Genomic DNA, 22601 nt, shown 5'->3' on the forward strand with positions numbered 1-22601 from the left:
GTTGTTAAAATGTTGCTAGCATTATTAACATGTTGTTAGCATGATTATCATGTTGCTAGCATTTTTAACACATTGCTAACATGTTTAGCATTTCTCTTACATGATTAGCATGTTGCTAGTATGTTGTTAACATGATTAGCATGTTGCTAACATGTTTTAACACATTGCTAACATGTTTTAGTATGTTGATAACATGATTAGCATGTTGCTAACATGTTGATAGCATGATTAGCCTGTTGTTAGTCTGTTTTAACACATTGCTAACATGTTTTAGCATTTTGTTTACATGATTAGCATGTTGCTAACATGTTGATAACATGATTAGCATGTTATTAACATGTTGGTAGCATGATTAGCATGTTGTTAGCATGAATTGTTCTTAGCATGTTCCAGGGGGAACTCATGAAAATTTTGAGGTATACTTATCATTTTTCTCTTTCGATGTCATTCACTTAATTTCAAGTTATTATTCATTTTGTGACTATTTAAACATAAAATGGTCAACTTTGTCTTATGTATCCTAAATATACAGGATTAAATAATATTTTCAAAATGCATAATTGAAACATATTTTGAATGATCTGACAGCATTGCAGCTTGATTGGATTGTTTGTGTACAAACATAATGCTGAGTATTCATTGCACTCTTTGTTTAGACTATCATAGTTTAAAATGCTAATAATTATATTTTATGAGGGTATTTCATATTTCAGTAGACATAAATGTGCCGATAGATACAACGCTGCTGCAGTGCATGAGTCACCTGTGATAAAGCTCACCTGATGTACAGTACAGTGTCCTGAAGTGTTGAACTTGTCCTTGTTTGGAAATAAAGGATAATCCGCAGCAGAGTGAGCCAAGGACAGCAGACACTTCCAGGAGAAGCTTTGTGAGACGCATTTGGCCAGAAGAGCGGCGCTGAGTTGTGCCAGACCATATGGTGCATCAGGGCCTGAATGAATGAAAACATGCAAATATTTCAGTGACTTCAATCAATCACTAAAAGACTGATTAAACATTCCTATAGTGTTGCAAACATGTTCAGTACATTGTAAACATTTAACATGAATATCACTCTGCATTGTCTTTCTTCCATCTGTGCGCTACAACCGGCTTTACAACTAGATGAGTAAAGTTGGTGAACAAACTCTCATGTTGGCTTGACAAAGCCTTGTCTGAACGTTTAAAATAACTTTGAAAAGCTTGAACTTTTACTAAAAAAATAATTACTAACATGTTTTAGCACATTGCTAACATGAATTAACAGATTTCTAGCATGATTTAACACATCGTTAACATGTTTTAGCATGTTGCTAACATGATTTAACACATTGCTAACACATTTTAAAATGTTGCTAGAAAGGTTGTTTTTACATGTTGTTAGCATGAATTAGCATGTTGCTGGCATGATTTAACACATCGTTAGCATGTTTTAGCCTGTTGCTAGCATGATTTAATACGTTGCTAACACATTTTAAAATGTTGCAAGGATTCTTGGCCTGTTGTTAGCATTAATTAGCATGTTGCTAGCATGTTAATTGCATGATTTAACATGTTGCTAGTATATTTTATCATTTTGTTAGCATGATTTAATGTTTTAGCATGTTTAACATGTTGCTATCATGTTTTAACATGAATATCACTCTGCATTGTTCTTCTCACACTCAAAAAAATCTTTTAAACTCAAAATCAATGTTTTTTAATTTCATGTTTGTTTATTTAATTATTTGGCAAGAAAATGTACAGTATACATAATGCACATTATAATATAATATAATATAATATAATGTAATATAATATAATATAATATAATATAATATAATATAATATCCTCCTGAGACCCAGAAAAAAAAGTTTTTTGTATTTTTTCATGTCATTATATTGTTTAGAGCATAAAAAACAAATGAAAAAATAACATATTTGAAAATTTATATTTTATTCATATGTTATGCTGTAGTAAGTTGTTTAAAAAATAAAATGACATGAAATTACATGTATAGGCAAAAACAATGGGATTTTTTTTTTTAATCACCAATCAATTTTTAGGCTTCAGGATTTTTTTTGACCAAACTTTGTATAAAGATGATTCTCAACCATGTTATGAAAGATATAATAGAATTAATTGATATACCATTTTACTTTATGCAAAATGTGGGTAAAATGGCCATACATAGGTTTTCCCATTCAATACAATGTATCAATACACTGTATCTAATTTGCATATTAATGTGTTCTTGGAGCAACATGCAATGAAATTGGCAACATTTTCATAATAATATCTAATAATTAATAGGAATATAGATATTGATATTCACTTGTTGTATCTCCTAAAATGCCTGATAAACATGATTTAAGTCCCGGTGTCCTCTACAGAGGAAGCCTCTGAAAATGTGGTATCTCTGCGAAGCCCTGAATGTGCTCTTTACAGGACATCCAGACTTAAAACTGTGACATGTATGATGTCAGAGAAAATCCCTCAAATATAATGTCCACTACAGAGGACAGAAGTCTATTCCGGGGTCCCATGAGGATATAATAGATCCTTAACGCTCTGCACTATTTTTCTCTTATAATAATAAATTCATCTTAACTCAAATCAATATTTTATGTCAATTTATTTAATTATTTATTTTGCAAGATAATGTACAGCATAATATAATAGATGTAATATTAGGCTATAGAACTTAATATAATATAATATAATATAATATAACACTGCACACTCTTTTTTCTCACATAATACATACTTTTAAAAAACAATATTTCATGTCCATTAAAAGGCAATAATTATTTATTTGGCGAGGTAATGTACATTATATGATGCACATTATAATATAGGCTAATATAATATAATGCTTGAATGCTGTTTTGTGTAATCTGTTTATTTGAAATAAACTGAACACAAATCTGCAGCAAATCTCCTGTTAAAGTTAAACGCGCAGTAATTGTTGAAGCCCACTGAAGTGTTTTTGCCCTGAGCTCATGGGGGGCAGATGCCACACAAAGGCTCTTTGTTGCGCTCGTCCAATCACACACACTGGAGGACAGAACCGCCAGTGCGTGTGCGCGCACGCGCGCGCCAATGGAAGAGCTCGGTCCCTGCGACGAGGGCGGGTCTCGCATTTGGATGCCGTGCGATGCTCGATCACCGGTGCAAGCGGGCGGACGGACACTGGGGCTGCTCTGCGTCGGGCGTGCGATGCACTGACCAAACCTTCACTACATAGGGGTTATTTATGAGCTAGTGTGCGAGCGTCGGGTGGGATCGGCTCAGCATCATCCCTGATGTGAGTACAGCGGAATTTAAGGATGGATACACGGGCCACACCTGTGCGCCAGCTGCGTAACCCGCGGACCTGTTGGAGACCACCGGGCACAGACTCACAGCTCTGGGCAGCAGACAGCCCAGCGATGGCGCTGTGACCACCGGGTTCGACAAAGACCTTATGGGGCCCTTTGCGCATCAACGCGCCCGCTGGATTATCATAGCTTCTGGATTCTGTTCGGACCGGCCTTATACTGACTGGACCGAACCTTCCGCCTTCTCTCAGTGTGTGTGAGTGTGATTTTGAGACAAAGACCGTGCGCGCACCGCTGAAACCCACGCGCTATGGATGCGGTTCGGCTGGACGGGCTCGACCCACCGGCGGAGAACGGCAATGTGTCGCAGCCCGAACCGCCCAAGCGGCTCTCGCAGGTGGACACGGTGGTTCTGCCCTTCCTCGGGGGGTTCGGGAGGTATCAGCGGCGCCTGGTGGCCCTGACTTGGATCCCGGCGTTCCTCATCTCGTTCATCCAGTTTTCGGATCACTTTCTGCTCGGCCAGCCGGACAGGAAGTGCGTCCGCCCGGATCAGGGCAGCGCGGGGAACGGGACGGGCTCGGATCGGGATTTATTCTTGGATCTGATCGCGAACGGGAGCGACGCCACCGAGAACAGCTACGTTACGGCGTGTATGTGCTCGGAGTGGCGCTTTGAGCTGCAGTCGGGACTGCAGCAGAATGTGGTCACCAAGGTAAGATCCTCTGATGGATGCCCTTGGAAAGGATTCCCTCCGGCTGATGGAAATCTACCATTTAAAGGAATAGCTCACCTAAAAATGAAAATTCCGTCATCGGTCAAATTCTGTCATATTCACTCTGCCTCGTGTCCTTCCAAACCCCTATGACTTGCTTTCTTCCCTGGAACACAACACAAGATGTTTAACCAGATGTTTGCATTGTTAATTTATACACAATGGAAGTGAATGGGGACTGGGAGGTTGTGAAAATGCAGGGAAGATTGTCAGCAAATAACAGCTTGAATTTAGGATTGTTCATCACATAATGGAAGCCCATTCCTCCACATAAAGAAAAACATTCTTTGGTAAATCATATTTATGGCATAAAATGTAAGAACTATGATATAAAAATACTTTTTTTTTGACATACTAAATCATAATTATGAGATAAAAAAGTCCAAATTATGACATACTGGACTGGTTTCACAGACAGAGCTTAGATTAAGCCAGGATTAGGCCTTAGTTCAATTAGGGCATTTAAGTAGCTTTAATAAACAAGCCTTAGAAACAAACATTACTGGTGTGAATCTTGAGACAAAACAATGGCTCTGACATATTTTAAGGTATGCTTTCAGCTCAAACATTTTAGTCTAGGACTATCTTAAGCCTTGTCTGTGAAACCGGGGGAATATGAGATAAAAAGTCAATTTTTTGACATACTAAGACATAATTATGAGATAAAAAGTCAAAATTATTAGGGATGCACCGATATGAAAATTTTGGCCGATACGATAACCGATAATTCTTTATATTTGAAAGCCGATAACCAACATATTTGCAGATAAATCTAAATCCAAATTTTTATATAATTTTTGAGAGCCTGATTACAAAAACAAAAGTCTCACCATTAAAAGCCATGTCCCAAACACACGATTATAATGTTCTCATTATAATATTCTGTAGCCGATATGACAGACTTGCGCTTAACTGTGTTTTCCTTTTTGAAGTTATTTCAATCATATTTCAAGCAATTCAAAACCATCATAGTGAACAGTGCGCATCTGAAGTGTCTCAGCTGAAGGAAATAATCCATTATTTATTGGCCTTAATATATAGGCCATATTTTCCTATCGGGTATAATACCGATAATTCTTTATATTTGAAAGCCGATAACCGATATATTTGCAGATAAATCTAAATCCAAATTTTTATATAATTTTTGAGAGCCTGATTACAAAAACAAAAGTCTCACCATTAAAAGCCATGTCCCAAACACACGATTATAATGTTCTCATTATAATATTATGTAGCCGATATGACACAATTGCGCTTAACTGTATTTTTTCTTTTTGAAGTGATTTCAATCATATTTCAAGCAATTCAAAACCATCATAGTGAACAGTGCGCATCTGAAGTGTCTCAGCTGAAGGAAATAATCCATTATTTATTGGCCTTAATATATAGGCCATATTTTCCTATCGGGTATAATACCGATAATTCTTTATATTTGAAAGCCGATAACCGATATGTTTGCAGATAAATCTAAATCCAAATTTTTATATAATTTTTGAGAGCCTGATTACAAAAACAAAAGTCTCACCATTAAAAGCCACGTCTTAAACACATGATTATAATGATGTTCTCATTATAATATTCTGTAGCCGATATGACAGACTTGCGCTTAACTGTATTTTCCTTTTTGAAGTGATTTCAATCATATTTCAAGCAATTCGAAACCATCATAGTGAACAGTGCGCATCTGAAGTGTCTCAGCTGAAGGAAATAATCCATTATTTATTGGCTTTAATATATCGGCCAAATTTTCTTATAAGGCCGATAACATTAAAAATGAACATATCTGCCGATACCGATAACCGATAATTCTTTATATTTGAAAGCCAATAACCGAAATATTTGCAGATAAATCTAAATCTAAATTTTTATATAATTTTTGAGAGCCTGATTACAAAAACAAAAGTCTCACCATTAAAAGCCATGTCCCAAACACACGATTATAATGATGTTCTCATTATAATATTATGTAGCCGATATGACAGACTTGCGCTTAACTGTATTTTTTCTTTTTGAAGTGATTTCAATCATATTTCAAGCAATTCGAAACCATCATAGTGAACAGTGCGCATCTGAAGTGTCTCAGCTGAAGGAAATAATCCATTATTTATTGGCCTTAATATATAGGCCATATTTTCCTATAGGGTATAATACCGATAATTCTTTATATTTGAAAGCCGATAACCGATATATTTGCAGATAAATCTAAATCCAAATTTGTATATAATTTTTGAGAGCCTGATTACAAAAACAAAAGTCTCACCATTAAAAGCCACATCTTAAACACACGATTATAATGATGTTCTCATTATAATATTATGTAGCCGATATGACAGACTTGCGCTTAACTGTGTTTTCCTGTTTGAAGTGATTTCAATCATATTTCAAGCAATTCAAAACCATAATGACGGACAGTGCACATCTGAAGTGTCTCAGCTGAAGGAAATAATCCATTATTTATCGGCCTTAATATATAGGCCATATTTTCCTATCGGGCCGATAACAATAACATTAAAAATGAACATATCTGCTGATAACCGATAATTCTTTATATTTGAAAGCCGATAGCCGATATATTGGCTGATAAATCTTAATCAAAACCATAATGACGGACAGTGCGCATCTGAAGTGTCTTAGCTGAAGGAAATAATCCATTATTTATCGGCTTTAATATATTTGGCCAAATTTTCTTATCATGCCGATAACGATAACATTAAAAATGAACATTTATCAGCCAATATTGATATGGTGGTTGATATATTGTGCATCCCTAAAAATTATGACATACTAACGTAACAATTATGACAAAAAAGTCAAAATGATGACAAAACATCATTAATTTTGAATTTTATGACATGATTTTAACTTTTTGTCTCATAATCACAATGTTTTAATCTCATAATTATAATCTACCAAAGCATGATTGGAGGAAATGGGCTTCCCTAACTTTATGACATTTCTTACATGGTGGTTTTTTTTCTTATTTTTATCATTTTTAAGCTCAACAACAGTCAGAAACATATCAGCAAGTGCAAATGAGCAAACCAAATGAACATTTAACATTCATTTTGCGTTGGTCTGGAGTGACAAACCTACCTGAGAAAATTGAGAAATGACGGCAGAATTTACATTTTGGGGGTGAACTATTCCTTTATTTCCTTTAACAGAGACATCTGTGCAAAACACTGGAAACGTACAGGATCTTATCCTTTATTACCAGATCTAACATGGCACAGTGTGTTTACCATCTACTTTTGATGAGAAGAAATCACATAAAATCATGTTGCAGTTTTAAAAAACATGCACTGAAATTCACACCGAATATGTAAACAACATTTAACATGAAATCAGCTCTCCATTTTTAACCAGTTGTCACAGAACTATATCAATTATTTGATGCACATTGCAGATTTTGTTGAATAGGCCTTTTTTGAGCTTGCATTGATCAGCGATGGTTATGTAAATGAGGTGTTTAAACAGCAGTGTCACGGGGTTCGTGAGCGTATCACTTCACCTACAGTATGCATATCAGACGGATAATTGAGTGTTACACCCAGCACAGACTGGAGCAGATAACCCGTTTAAATGCTCACCACAACGTGCAGAGAGATAACTGAGGCCCGACAACTGCTCAGCGCTCTGAACCTAGAGTTTAAAGGGACGGTCAGATTGCACAAACAGTTCTTGACTCTGAATAAACATCTATGACTGCTGCATGCAGAACTAGCATTATCTCACACATTTCCCTTCAGAGCTTCATCCACATTCCCATTTCCACAGAAGATGCCCTGTAAACACAAGCTTTCCTTCAAACTCTGAGATAAGTGATGCACAGCGTTCCTGTTTTTCTTTGGCCGAATAGCCGGACGCCTGATGACTTGCTGTGTGTGTGTGACCTTTCTCACACCGATAGTCTAGTGTCTTTACCGAGTGTGTTAAAGAGGGTCATTCATTCATGCCGCCGGGCGTGCAAACAAATGCTAATGAAGCATTCTGGCCCGTTTGGTGTTTGAGGACGAGAAGACACTGCAGGATATTTGCTCACTATGTTTATTGAAGTTTATTGGTCATTGTGAACTCAGCAGCGCAATTTCTAATCAAATTTGTAGTGGTAATTGTCATGTTTCAGTGATAGAAACACAGTGTCCTTCAAAGGTAGATGTGGAGTGAGTCATGCAGGATGCGTTTGATATTTTAGGCCCTACTTCTTTTTCCATCTGAAAATCAGTATAAACAAATGAATTATACTTATAAAGATATATTGCATCGCAAAGAGACTGCATAAGGAAAAAGATGCAATGTGACATTGTTTTCATGATATTTGACCACATTTCACCACCAAATTTTCATTATTGTACGTATCTGGATGATTTGGTTTTGAGCTTAAATTCTCAAATATAATTCACTAATTGTGTTTACTGTATTACAGTAAAAATATTTTGTAAGTAATTTGTATGTAATTCAATAAATTTAATTTTACACAGTATAGTAATAATATATATTAGATATTTTAATTAGGATTATGATAATTAGTGGTTATATGCTTAAATGTGCTTAACTGACATAAAAACTAAACATCTTTATATTTTTTATGCATTTTGTTTTTAGGGTGAAATATTACTCTGTGTCTTAATTTTAATTATGTTTCACTAATTGTTTTACTGTATTATAATAAAAATACTCTAATACAAAAATTTAAATCAGCATAAATTAAAATATGACAAATAGTTCCATCATGTATAAGTATCTTGTAATTTCAATAAATGTATTTTTACACATTACAGTAAAATAAATTTAAATTTTTTTATAACTAGTGAGGAGAAATGTGCTTAATTTGCATAAAAACAACATCACAAAACATTTTTATTTTATTTTATTATTTTCGTTTTGTTTTAGACTGAAATATTTCTGATTGTCAATTGTAATTCACTAATTGTTTTACTGTAATACAATAAAAAATGCTCTAATACAAACATTCTAATCAGCATATAGAATTTCAATAAATGCATTTTTTACACATTACAGTAATAGAAATTCATTTTTTTGTTAGGATAATGATTTTTTTTTTGAGAAAAGATGTTTTGCAATATTTTCAAGTCAGTTATTTTCATTTTATTTTTAGGCTGAAATATCACTATATTCTTCAGAGGTTACACCATATATTTCATACTTACTGTAAATTAATTGGCCGGTTTTATGGTGTCAAGTACAGGCCTGTATGACTTACTGTATGTCATATTTTGATTATATTGACAATTATGGTGCTATTTAGTGTTTTATAGGCATATGATATTTATGTTTCCATCTGTCTTGTTTTGGTTGCAGTGGACGCTGGTGTGTGACGGAGAGTGGAAGGTTCACATCGCCAAGTTCTCTCTGCTGGTCGGCTCCATTTTTGGCTACCTGCTGATGGGAGCGATGGCAGACTGGTACGTTAACAAAATATGTAGCATCTATGATGGTTACGATCATATATATATATATATATATATATATTCACAATACTTACTCTGAACCCTGTCAGGTTGGGCCGTATCCCAGTGCTGCTGGTGTCCGTGCTGTCCGTGCTGGTGTTCGGGTTAGCCGTGGCGTTTTCCGTGGATATGGCCATGTTCAGCACACTGCGCTTCTTTGAAGGTTTCTGTCTGGCGGCCATCAGACTGTCCCTTTATGTCCTGAGTGAGTTTTATTCTCTTAAAGTGTAAAGTATTTATCTATCAATCTAGTATTTGTTATTAGTATTAGTATTTGTGAGCATGTAAGATCTGCTGCATAAATAGACATACATAAATCCTGTAGCAGATCCAGGCAGGTGGAGCTGGGGAGGTGGAGGGGTTCAATGAGTCAGACTATTTAAATGTTGAGCAAGCAATCTCATTGGCTGCAGGATCAGCAGAGGCCAATCAGCTTGTGCCATGCGCTTACTGCTTGCAGATTGTAAAGGACCGATCATCCTGCGCCATCTAGAGTTTCATGACTGAACTAGATATATATAAAAATTAGGGCTGTTGATTTAATGTGTTAATTTAATTAATTTATTATGGGAAAAAATAATGTGTTAAAATTGTTAACGCATTTAACACACCCGTCCCACCCCAGTCCTATGTAGTTCATCTTACATTTCATTAATTGGTAACGAACTTGAAGCAGGGCAACAAATGAAGCTTATAGAATTAAGTGAGACTGACCCTAAAATTCAAGATATCAGGGCAAAAATGCCCCTGTATGAGTTTTTGTCTCATATTTATATCATATGATATAGTTAAGCAATATCATACGAGTAACAAGCGCAATATCACTTGAGTACTGTTTTTGTGATGATTTTATACAATAGTTCGATAAAAAAGAAGCTAATATTGTGTTATATTTCAGACACAAAATTGTCTGTTTTTGAAATATTAAATATAAAATATAAAGCCAGAGCAGAACTGTTATGCATCTCCGAGCAACACACAGCAGTGTTTCGTTTCTGAATGAATCCGTGTTTTGAGCGAATCAATCGGGTGAATCAATGATTCAATGACTCATTCATAAAGAGACTGTAGCTGCGTCCAAAATTGCGTTCTGTTAAATTTACTTCACGACCGTTGAAAAATTATGTTCTATATAGTACGAATTCATGTAGTATGAATGAAATCCGGACGTACTACATCCGCCATGTTTTTACTGTCACATGACCTACTAGCGTCAGTTACATCCCTACAACTCCATTCACAAATCCTCTCCTGTGGCCTCATGGGATAGTAAAGTGTCCATCGAATGCGCACTTCAGAATCTCGCCGGAAGTAGTAAGTCATTTCGCCTACTGTTTTTCGAATACTATGAATTTGGACATACTACTCTGTTCGCATACTCTTTTTCACATACTATATAGTAGAGAAGTATTCGATTTCGGATGCAGCGATTTACTTCATTCCTGAATGAATCAGCTGTTTGAACGAATCGAATGAATGAATGACTCAATGACTTATTCATTTAGACATTTCCTGCCACCTACTGGCAGCTTTAGTTTCTTATTTAGAATATCATTTCATTTAAAATAATTTCATATTTCATTATAATAATAGAAACCTATTAAAGGTATAGTTCACCCAAAATTTAAAATAATTTACACACCCTCATGGCCGCTGAAGCCTAAAGGTTTGTGTGTAATAAATTCTATGTTGAATCAAATAAAGTATTTATTTATTTATTTTGTCTATTTGATGCTTTTCTCATTTAACACAATAATGACTTTAATTGATGTTTTGGTGGTAATTTCTCAGCCAAATTTGATGTGCAATTAATTTGCGAATAATTAGATTGATGGCAATTAATGATATATATATATATATTATATTTATATATTTTTTAAGAATATTTAAATGAGAATCACCATTAAGAATAATTGCGAAAACAAACAAACAAACATATCTGAAATGTATAAAGCCTAAAATAGTCTTTATTTTCTTTATGCAAAATATAATTTCATACATATTCTTTTGATTTGAAAAAGTCGCCTCAAAGCCCAGGTCCTGTAAGCACACAGTTTAATTTATGTGATCCGTTTAATTCTCTGTGCTTTAGAAAGCGTTTTCTGATGAGCAGACATTAAGCGATGCTGATTAAGTAGCTTTTTCAGAGGCCGGGGGAAGCTGTGTGTGTGTGTGTGTGTGTGTGTGTTTAATCGCAAGAACACCTTAGAGTTCATTAATTTGCTCTAATGGAGCCACTTTTTGCTTCGCTCAGACTCAGATGACATTTGAAGTCTGATGCTTTACAGCACCCAATTTTCTCAGAAGCTTTTTGTTTGTGACGGACATCAAAATGATTTACAGAGGGAGAAATAAGCCGTAACGCTAACAAGACTTTCACTTTCATAAAATATTTTTTTTCCTGGTGTTTGCCAAGTCAAATCAGATGAAAAAATACAAAACTCTTAAATGCATCTTCACAAGAACAGAATAAACTCAGCAGCAAAAAATAATCAGCATCTCTTCTTTGTTTAATATCCGCTCATGACATGACAAATTGATCTGCTGGGAGTTCATCAGGGCAATATTAATGAGTTACTCACAGATAGACACACACGTGAGTAGAGTTTTAGTATAACATTACACTGTAGTCTCTTCTCTTTATATGTAATTTTCCATAATTTATTGTTTTTGAAGTATAGCTGTACTGAAAAGCATTTATGGTCAACTAAAATATACTTTAATGTCATTTCTATTGAATCTTGTATGTCATGTATTTTAATAAATTTGCATTTACACATTTGACGTATATATCGAGTGAAACGGCTTCTGGAACAAGAAACAAATGTAGGGCGGGGCTTGATTTTGTCTGTGGGGAATTGATTGGATAGTTGTGGTTTGTGGATCTCATGTGAGTGACAGGTTGCCCCGCCCTCATCATCAGGGAAGCGAACAGATGTCGCTGTAAGAGGGAGGAGAAGATATTCTGATTCAAGATTATGAGGAACATGAATTTAACACAATAATTATGTGCACCAATAAATCATTTATAATAATAAATACTGCAATATTCCAGAATTGTCCATTTTGAATTCATGACTTTAAGTGTCCGTTTGTTTTGATTCTGTGATGATCTCTCCGTCTCTCAGGGATTGAGTTGTGTTTGCCCAAATGGCGTTTCTCCATGACCATGATCGCCAGTCTGATCATCGTGGGCGGGCAGCTGCTGATGCCCGGTTTGGCGGCGCTGTGCCGTGATTGGCAGATTCTTCAGATCGCGATCATCGCTCCTTTTGTGCTTATGCTGCCGTATGTCTGGTAAGACGCTCAATAAAGCATAGAGTTCGGTTCGCCTACAGATGCATGAAACACGTAAAACTAGAAGAGCACTCAGATCAGATTGCACGACTGCAATGAATGGAAATAAAATCCTGTTTTATGAGGAAGAACCGACCCAGCTAACAGGGAACGTTCTCAGAACGTTCAGGCAAAGTTATGAACAAACGTTCTTCCAGTAACGTTAATGAAACACTTGTTCAAAGTTATCTGGTCTTTATTAATGTTCTCAAAACATTAGCACAAAAATATTATTTATAGATAGTTCATGGAACATTTTTACCTGAAAGGTTTAGTTCGATGTTCGTCTAATGTTTTTTAACCTTCTGGTGTTGCTTGCGTAGCGGTCAAAAATTACAGATTTTTTTTATTTCAATGAAATTAATATACTATATTTTAGTTTGATAATGTTATTTATGTAATATTTTGTATTTTTAGGGGATTTTATGTTACTAAACTATATTTATGGGATAGTTATGATCCATTTTTTACCTGTTAATCACTTTTTTGTTTAGACCGGAAAATTAAATTTCAGATTTAAACTGTGGTAAATCTAGAATGTTTAGGAGCACAAACTTAAGTTTGGTCAAGATTATTGCTGAAGTAAAAAAAAAAAAAAAAAAAGTGGAACTAAAAAAAGTATAAAATGAAAAATGCTATTTTTTAAATTTTATACTAAATATATATTTTCCAAATATATTTATATGAATATGTAGTATATATATTATTTAGTATATGTTTTACTCTAAAACTGTGAGAAAATCTATAAAGCTATAAATCTAAACAAGTTGTGTTCCAAATTTGAAGTTGATATCTCAAAAAATGAGCTTTCAGTAAGATTTTGTTTGGTTGCAGTACCAAACGCTTCCACTAGGTGAAATTCATTTCCAATTCTTTCCAGTGCGTTCATTTTTGACTTTCGAATCATGTCCATTACTTTTTTGTGTTCACATATCAAGTGCCAAAACCTTTACCAAGTTTCGTACCATTCAGATGAAGTAAAAAAAATTCTAAAAAAACAAAACGCAAAATTTTTCGGTCAGAAATGACCAAAGAGCACCAGATGGTTAAATGTTTCTACTCGTTTCAGAACGTTCAGAGAACCTTCAAAAGTATCATTCCCGTAATATATTTGAAGAATAATAAAATTGAACGGTTCCGTAACGTTCGCATAACCAAGTGTTTTTAAAATATTTAAAAATCTGGACGTTTTGAACGGTCAGAGAACATTTAGAAGTAACGTTTTTATAACTTAGAGGGAACGTTAGCAAAATGTTATTAGAACATATTTTTGTTAGCTGGGTAATTACTAAGTTTGATGAATTTTACCATTAAATCTTTTAGTAGCACGTAAACTAGATATCTACATGCAGAACTGTATTCCACTTTGTTTTGTGCATGTGAAATAATTATTACTTTTGGACAGACCATTTCCTTTAAATACTTTAGTAGTATTTTGTTTTCTGTAACCGTTTGCATAAATTGCTGTGCCATATCTTGAATGAGTTTTTGCTTTGGTCCATTATGCTAGTCTATAATCAATTTCAAATTTAACCATCCTGAAACAACACACAAAAACAAGACAAACAGTTTGATTCACATTAGTCAGACTCCCGTTGTCTTTGCTCTTTTGTCAGGATGTTTCCCGAGTCTCTGCGCTGGTTGTTGGCCACTCAACATTACCAAAGAGCCAAGCGACAAATGTACCGAATCGCCCAGAGCAACAGCGTCGACACAGCAACCGACCCCAGTGGCATCCTCTCAGGTGAATACGGCTGTTGTTGATGTGAGGTGAATGTGTTTTACCTTGAGGATGATGATGATGATGGTGGTTTTGTAGAGCTGGAGACGGAACTGCAGCAGAAGCCAAAGACGTCCTGCGTAACGCAGCTGACCGGCACCCGAAACCTGTGGAAGAACACCGTGGTCCTGTGCGTGAACTCGTAAGTGCTGTCTCGGCTGCCTCTCAAAACCTAGTGAGCTGAAATGAGCCTCATAAGAGAGTGATCTGAAACACTCTACACAGGCAGAAATATCAGAGTTCATATTAGAGTCACTTTTGGAAGGCAAGTAGATTTATAATCAAAGTTTCTCAAATTAATTGACTCTTTTCTGGGATTGTTTGTGATTGTTGCCTAGCTGTCATCTAGTTCAGGGGTTTTCAGTGTTTTACATTCTACAAACAACCAAATATCAGGGACCCTCTTCCTAAAATTTAAAAGGCAATTTATACTGTGGAAAAATTACTATTATAATCTAATTTTTATTTATTTATTTATTTTAATGCATTTTTAGATATTTAATCAATTTTTGATTTATTCTAAACTTATTTGAATTTTATTTATTATTATTTTTACAACTTTACACTGTTTCTTCTCTACATTTCGCATTTTATTTATTTTAATCAATTTTTATATATTTATTTTAATCAAATTATTTATTTTAATCTTTTTTTATTTTAATCTAATTTTAATAACCTTATTTATTTGAATTGTATTTCTTATTTTCACATCTTTACACTTTCTTCTCTACATTTCTAATTTTAATTTATTTATTTTAAATTCATTTTAATATTTTTTTATTTATTTTAATATTTATTTAAATACATTTTTATATATTTATTATAATTTTATCTTATTTTTTACATCTTTAGTTTCTTCTCTACATTTCTCTATTTATTTTAATAAATTTTTATATATTTATTTTAATCAAATTTTTAATTTATTGTAATCTATTTATCTATTGTTTACTTGTTTATTTTAATCTAATTTTAATAACCTTTTTTATTTGAATTGTATTTCTTATTTTCACATCTTTACAGCTTCTCTACATTTCCCATTTTTATTTTTAATCAAAATTATTTATTTTAATCTTTTTTTATTTTAATCTAATTTTTATAACCTTATTTATTTGAATTTTATTTCTTATTTTCACATCTTTACACTGTTTCTTCTCTACATTTCTAATTTTATTTATTTTAAATTCATTTTAATATTTTTTTAATTTATTTTAATATTCATTTAAATACATTTTTATATATTATATTTATTATAATTTTATCTTATTTTTTACATCTTTAGTTTCTTCTCTACATTTCTCTATTTATTTTAATAAATTTTTATATTTATTTTAATCTATTTTTTATTTACTTTTAATGTTTATTTATTTTAATAAATTTTTATATATTTATTTTAAACATTTTTATTTTAATTTTCTTTTTTTTTTTTTTTTACATATTTTCTTCTCTACATTTCCTTTTATTTATTTTAATCAATTTTTATATATTTATTTTAATCTCATTTTTATTTAAATTTTATTATTTTTACATATTTACATCTTTTCTCATTTTTATGTATTTATTTAAATCTAATTTATTTTAATTGAATTTTTACTCTTGTATTTTAATTTAATTTTGAATCTTATTTACTATATATTTTTTCATATTATTATATATTTTATTTCACGGACCTCCTTTCACTCCCTATGAAAATGACTGATCTAGATGATGTCACTACCTGCAGTTTTGCATAGGCGAAGGTGCAATCAAAGTGATCTCGAAAGGCAGTTCGCTTGAAACGCAACCCTAGTGTGCGAGCTAATCATTGTGCATCTGTTCTCATCTCAACACATAATCAATCGGCCCTTCTTCCTCTCAGGTTGACGGGCTACGGCATCCATCACTGTTTTGCTCGCAGTGTTCTGGAAGGCAGCGAATCTCATCTGAATTACTACGCAGTGGCTGCCATCGCATTCGCCTCCTGTATTGTGGTGTGTCCTGTGGTGGGCGGCTTTGGCAGGAGAGGAGGCCTGCTTACCTTCATGATCATTACAGCCTTGGCATCGCTGCTGCAGCTGGGTCTGCTCAACCGTACGTACACTTACAGTCTATAACAGAGACTCTGTGGTTGTGTATCGTCCTCTGAATGTGTAGTAATGGCCGTTTTCTTTCTCCTAACACAGTAATCGGGAAGTACAGTCTTCGGCACGATGCAGGTAAAACTAAACAAGTACAGTATTATGCATTATATGTTTTATAAAGCAGTGGTTCTCTACTGTTGTGACGGGGATGTGGAAAAGCAGGGTTTTATTATCAAAATTAAGCTGGTCAGTTATTTTGGTGCATTTTTATCTCACTTGGCCAAATTAGTATTATATGTCAACATAAACAGGTTGCGTGACACATTCAATGAACTGCAACGTTTTAAAAATAAACATCCAGTTTATTCTTGCAAGTTCATCCAATTCAAGAGACGTTCAGAAACCAATTAAAAACCAATACATTTCAGTATTTCATTTTGAAGAGATTTTTGTGTACATTTTGTACGGTAAACAACTTCAGTGTTGGGTCACCACTTAATGTTCGGTCTTTGAAAAAAAACAGTTGAGAACCACTGTTATAAACGATCTTAAGTGTGTTTATAATTATGGAACCCTGTTTCCACTTTAGTATAGAAAAATAAAGTAAAAATGTAATTGCGACTTTATTTCTTCCTTTTCACATTGTCACTTTGTTTTTTACTTCATCAGAATGGTACGAAACTTGGTAAAGGTTTTAACACTTGCTATGTGAACACAAATAAATCATGGACATTATTCAAAGAGGTTACATGGTCCTGGAAAAAGGTGTCACACTTGTACTGTTTGCGTCAAAAATAACCGCATTGGAAACGAATGGGAAACTAGTGGAATTGTTTGGTACTGCACCCAAATAAAATCTTACTGAAAGCTCATATTTTGAGATATCAAGCTCAAATTTGGGACACAAGTTGCAGTTTTAGAGTAAAACATGTTTTGGAATATATATATTTAATATAAAAATGTTAAACATTTTTGCATAAATTGTCACACTGATTTGAGTGCAACCAATTTTATAAGAAATATTTAAATATTTTTGTGCTTGTCATTAATTTAACAACATGCACAAAAATTTCAGTGATTACCAATGTTGCTATAGGGGTACATTAGACAGAAAAATGCAGGGAAACACTGGATCTGTTTGTACAAAGTGTGTTTTGTCTGAAATCTTCTCTTGTCTGTCATAGTTCTGCGAGACACCCTGAATCGGCGCTTCTCGTACGCGTTCTCCATCATCGGGATGTTCTCGTCTCATGCTGTCAGCACACTCAGCATCTTTTACTGCGCAGAGATCACGCCGACTGTCATCAGGTCAGCACATCTCTGTCTCCAGCACAGATCCTGTCTGTCAGATGACTCTAAAGGGACGATGACTGTTCACACAGAAAGCAGTTTACAGAGGACTTGAGATTTGTGAAATATTTCACTGTACAGTTTTGGTCAGATAACCCTTTCTTGAGACCTTAACATCACTATTCTGATTTGTGAAAGTTTCACAGTACAGTTCCTGTCAGTTAACCCTTCCTATACTGTGAAAGATATCAGTGTACTGTAAAAAATTTCACAAATCAGAATAGTGAAGTTAGACCTTCAGGTAAGGGTTAACTGATCAAAACTGAACTGTGAAAGATTTCACAAATCACAATAATGAAGGAAGGGTTAACTGACCAAAATTGTATTGTGAAAGATTTCACAAATCACAGGGAAGCTACAGACTCAGGAAAGGGTAAACTGACAAAAACTGTACTGTGAAAAATTTCAAAAATCAGAATAGTGAAGTTAAGGACTCAAGGAAGGCTTAACAGACCAAAATTCTACTGTGAAATATTTCACAAATCACAATGGTGAAGGAAGGTGTTAACTGACCAAAACTGTACTGTGAAAGATTTCAGAAATCCCAACAGGGAAGCTACAGACTCAGGAAAGAGTTAACTGACCAAAACTGTAATGTGAAAAAATTCACAAACCAGAATAGTCAAGTTAGGCACTCAGGGAAGGGTTAACTGATCAAAACTGTATCGTGAAAGATTTCAGAAATCACAATAGTGAAGTTAATGACTCATTAAAGAGTTAACTGACCAAAATTGTACTGTGAAAGAATTCACAAATCACAACAGGGAAGCTACAGACTCAGGAAAGGGTTAACTGACCAAAACTGTACTGTGAAAATTTTCAAAAATCAGAATAGTGAAGTTAAGGACTCAAGGAAGGGTTAACTGATCAAAACCGAACTGTGAAATATTTCAGAAATCACAATAGTGAAGTTAATGACTCAAGGAAGGGTTAACTGACCAAAATTGTACTGTGAAAAATTTCACAAAAATCACAATACTGAAGTTAACCCAGGAAAGTGTTAACTGGACCAAAATTGTACTGTGAAAGAATTCACAAATCACAACAGGGAAGCTACAGACTCAGGAAAGGGTTAACTGACCAAAATTGTACTGTGAAAAATTTCACAAAAATCACAATACTGAAGTTAACCCAGGTAAGTGTTAACTGGACCAAAATTCTACTGTGAAATATTTCACAAATCACAATGGTGAAGGAAGGTGTTAACTGACCAAAACTGTACTGTGAAAGATTTCAGATATCCCAACAGGGAAGCTACAGACTCAGGAAAGAGTTAACTGACCAAAATTGTAGTGTAAAAGATTTCACAAACCAGAATAGTCAAGTTAGGCACTCAGGGAAGGGTTAACTGATCAAAACTGTATTGTGAAAGATTTCAGAAATCACAATAGTGAAGTTAATGACTCATTAAAGAGTTAACTGACCAAAATTCTACTGTGAAAGATTTCAGAAATCCCAACAGGGAAGCTACAGACTCAGGAAAGAGTTAACTGACCAAAATTGAACTATGAAAAAATTCACAAACCAGAGTAGTCAAGTTAGGCAGGGAAGGGTTAACTGATCAAAAACGAACTGTGAAATATTTCAGAAATCACAATAGTGAAGTTAATGACTCATTAAAGAGTTAACTGACCAAAATTGTACTGTGAAAGAATTCACAAATCACAACAGGGAAGCTACAGACTCAGGAAAGGGTTAACTGACCAAAATTGTACTGTGAAAAATTTCACACATCAGAATAGTGAAGTTAGGCAGTCAAGGAAGGGTTAACTGACAGGAACTGTACTGTGAAAGATTTCACAATTCGGAATAGTGAAGTTAAGGACTCAGGAAAGAGTTAACTGACCAAAATTGTACTTTGAAGGAATTTACAAATCACAACACGGAAGCTACGGACTCAGGGAAGGGTTAACTAAAACAAGTGATTTTGTATTAACGGTTTGTGTTTATTGGGAATAAACGTTAAAATAGAGAAAGCCTATTTTGTCTAAAGGTTCAATAAACTGTTCCATTTAAAAAAACAGATTTGTATGACTATTATTTTAGACTTTACAGGGTTAATACTTGCATGCCTGGCTTAGCAATAAACTTCATTACCTGTAATAAATGCGTGTTTTGACTAATCTTTTTGTTTGTCGTAACAGGGGTGGCGGCGTCGGTCTGGTCCTCGCGAGCGCAGGGTTCGGCATGTTAACAGCGCCTCTCATGGAGCTCCACAATCAGAAGGGTTTCTTCCTGCATCACGTGATCCTCACCTGCTGCACGCTGCTCTGCATCATTTGCATACCGTTGCTCCCGGAGACCGCCGGCCAACCGCTGCCCGAGACTATTGCTGAGGGGGAGGGGCTACTGCGGCGGCCCATCCTCCCTGGAGAGCAGCACCACCTCCTGGCCAGGACCGAGGTCAGGGAATACTCACGCGTTCAGGACACGCCCCTTCACCAGGTCGTGAACCCCGGCAACGGCTCAGTGCCTAGCAACAGTACAGCCAATGGCGTGAGGACTTCATGACAGCATTTTCTAAGATCGGCCAATTGAAGAACAGTGGGAACGATAAGTTTCGATTGTAAAGAACGAGCCTCATTCATTCGTTTTTAAAACCGCGGACTGAGACAGATGTCCCGATAAAAGTGTCAAACGCCTCATTAACCAGCATCGGTGAAGATTATTACCATTGTAGGAACTGAAAATGTTATTTTAACTTGCATTCAATGAAAGGAGTTCTATTTTTCGAACGGCCACTAATTTAATGTCTCCGAACAACAACCTCATGGAGGAGTTTCACTGATTTGAATGTGTTTTTTGTATGTTTGGTAAATGTTTGGTATTTATTAAGGACAGAATGACGACAGTAAGAACCGACGGGCCTCGTTCACGACACGAGTGAAGCAAATTTAAGTAGTTGTAATGCTTTCCATTCGTAGGAATGGTGGTCAAGCGCGACAGAAATGAGTTTTGCTCACGTTTCGTGAATGAAGCGCGTCGTGTTCGTGTGCACCTCACTATGTTCAGGTTTTTTTAGTCTGTCTGTTTTGCACTAAAACTAGAAAAGCAATCATGAGTCGGCCAGATGAATCTGAACTGAATGTGAATGAAACCACAACTAGACAGATGATGGCTGTTTAAAAAAATACAACAGCACAACTTAATGGTCTGCTCTTAACATGCAAACATTCACAAACTCAATAACCTTCATCTGGTGAAACCTGTCAGGAAAGTGTCACGGGTCATATCGCACAACAAAATCAATAGAAATACATTAAAGACAAGAAAAAAATTGGTGTACTTTTAAGAACATTAAGATTTTTCATTACTTCAATGATATTGTACTGGCTTTTGCTAAGTAAAAACATAAATGTATTAAAGTAATGAGAATTTAATGACAATCATCAAGAATAATAAAATTAAGAATAATGCGCAGATGCATTATGGTCATTTCCTTTTGCATTGTGCTAATGATATTTAGGAGGATAATGTCACAATGCTTAAATATTTTAATGGTTGTAAAAACAACCATTTTATTTATTTTACTTTTGATTCTGGAGTGAAATGAGACCCAGACACACTTTCATGACATTTACTCAAATCATAAATGTGAACTCTGGTTGATGTGGAGCATGACCACTAGAAGGGCTGCTGAGTGTTTTCATGTATATTATTATTATTATTATTATTAATGTGTAGAATAGCAGTGGAGTAACTTGAACATCACAAAACTCCTGTTTATCCTTAAACTACTGAATATAGAACCAAATTATGAAAAAACAAGTCTCCCGACCTTATAGCAGGACATTAATGAAACATTTCAAGGTTTTAAACTGTGACTGCAAGTATTGTGTGTATACAGGCTTCTGGGATATATATATTTATCTCTGAATGTGAGTCGTGGTATTTCACATCCTAATGGCAGGAGTAATAGTGAGTAATCAGAAACAAGCACAGGATCAATACTTACGTATATGCATTTGGCTACTGTCCTGTATAAGCTTCAGCACTCCACGATACTGATTAAAGCACATTGGAAGAAAGAGCACAAACGAGTGAATCTCACAAAAACAACAACAACATGCCCAGGCCATTTTTCACTCCAAAAATCCAAAAGAAATGACAAAGTATATTTTTCTTAAAGAGAATGAAACCTATTTTTAGGACCAAAAATCTCTCATTACTTTAATGTGGGACAAAATATTATTAAAATTGTCAAGCACAATTGTAAGGTATACGTCACCAAAAAACTGCTTGATTATAAATAAAAAAATTATTTTATTTTTAAAAACAGACTAAAATAACAGATTTTTTTTTGGCTTGAAACATGACCTGGACACACATTAATGAGATTCACTCAAACATGGAGTGCATAAACAAATTTGTGCAAGAGACTGAAACATTTTCAATTAGCGTATTTTTCTGTATTTGACTCATTTTGACGATTAAGATTAGAATTTCATACATGTTAATAGTCCATTTTAAGACACTGCACTTGTAAATAAATACCATTTTTAATACAGTTATTTTGTTGCTCGTATTTTAAT

At 34.6% G+C, this 22601-nt stretch overlaps 1 protein-coding gene across 1 annotated transcript; it reads left to right on the forward strand.

Moving 5' to 3' along the window:
* Window positions 1-3085: 3085 nt before the first annotated feature.
* LOC127502530 (solute carrier family 22 member 23) lies at window positions 3086-22576 on the forward strand. The gene is made up of 10 exons (XM_051875497.1): window positions 3086-4015; window positions 9398-9501; window positions 9597-9751; window positions 12675-12843; window positions 14499-14626; window positions 14702-14804; window positions 16518-16729; window positions 16822-16854; window positions 17904-18027; window positions 20214-22576. Exons 1-10 carry the CDS (start codon window positions 3611-3613, stop codon window positions 20578-20580), a joined length of 1800 nt encoding a protein of 599 aa, XP_051731457.1. The 5' UTR covers window positions 3086-3610; the 3' UTR covers window positions 20581-22576.
* The last annotated feature ends 25 nt before the right edge of the window (window positions 22577-22601 follow it).

The sequence above is a fragment of the Ctenopharyngodon idella genome, chromosome 20 (assembly GCF_019924925.1).
Source record: "Ctenopharyngodon idella isolate HZGC_01 chromosome 20, HZGC01, whole genome shotgun sequence".
Taxonomy (NCBI): Eukaryota; Metazoa; Chordata; class Actinopteri; order Cypriniformes; family Xenocyprididae; genus Ctenopharyngodon; species Ctenopharyngodon idella.

Bases quoted from the DNA above. Each gene is read 5' to 3' on its own strand.
- LOC127502530 (XM_051875497.1), top strand. From the start codon at position 3,611: ATGGATGCGGTTCGGCTGGACGGGCTCGACCCACCGGCGGAGAACGGC. The intron at 12,844-14,498 runs GTAAGACGCTCA...CTCTTTTGTCAG, and splicing joins CTTATGCTGCCGTATGTCTG to GATGTTTCCCGAGTCTCTGC. The intron at 14,627-14,701 runs GTGAATACGGCT...GTGGTTTTGTAG, and splicing joins CCCCAGTGGCATCCTCTCAG to AGCTGGAGACGGAACTGCAG.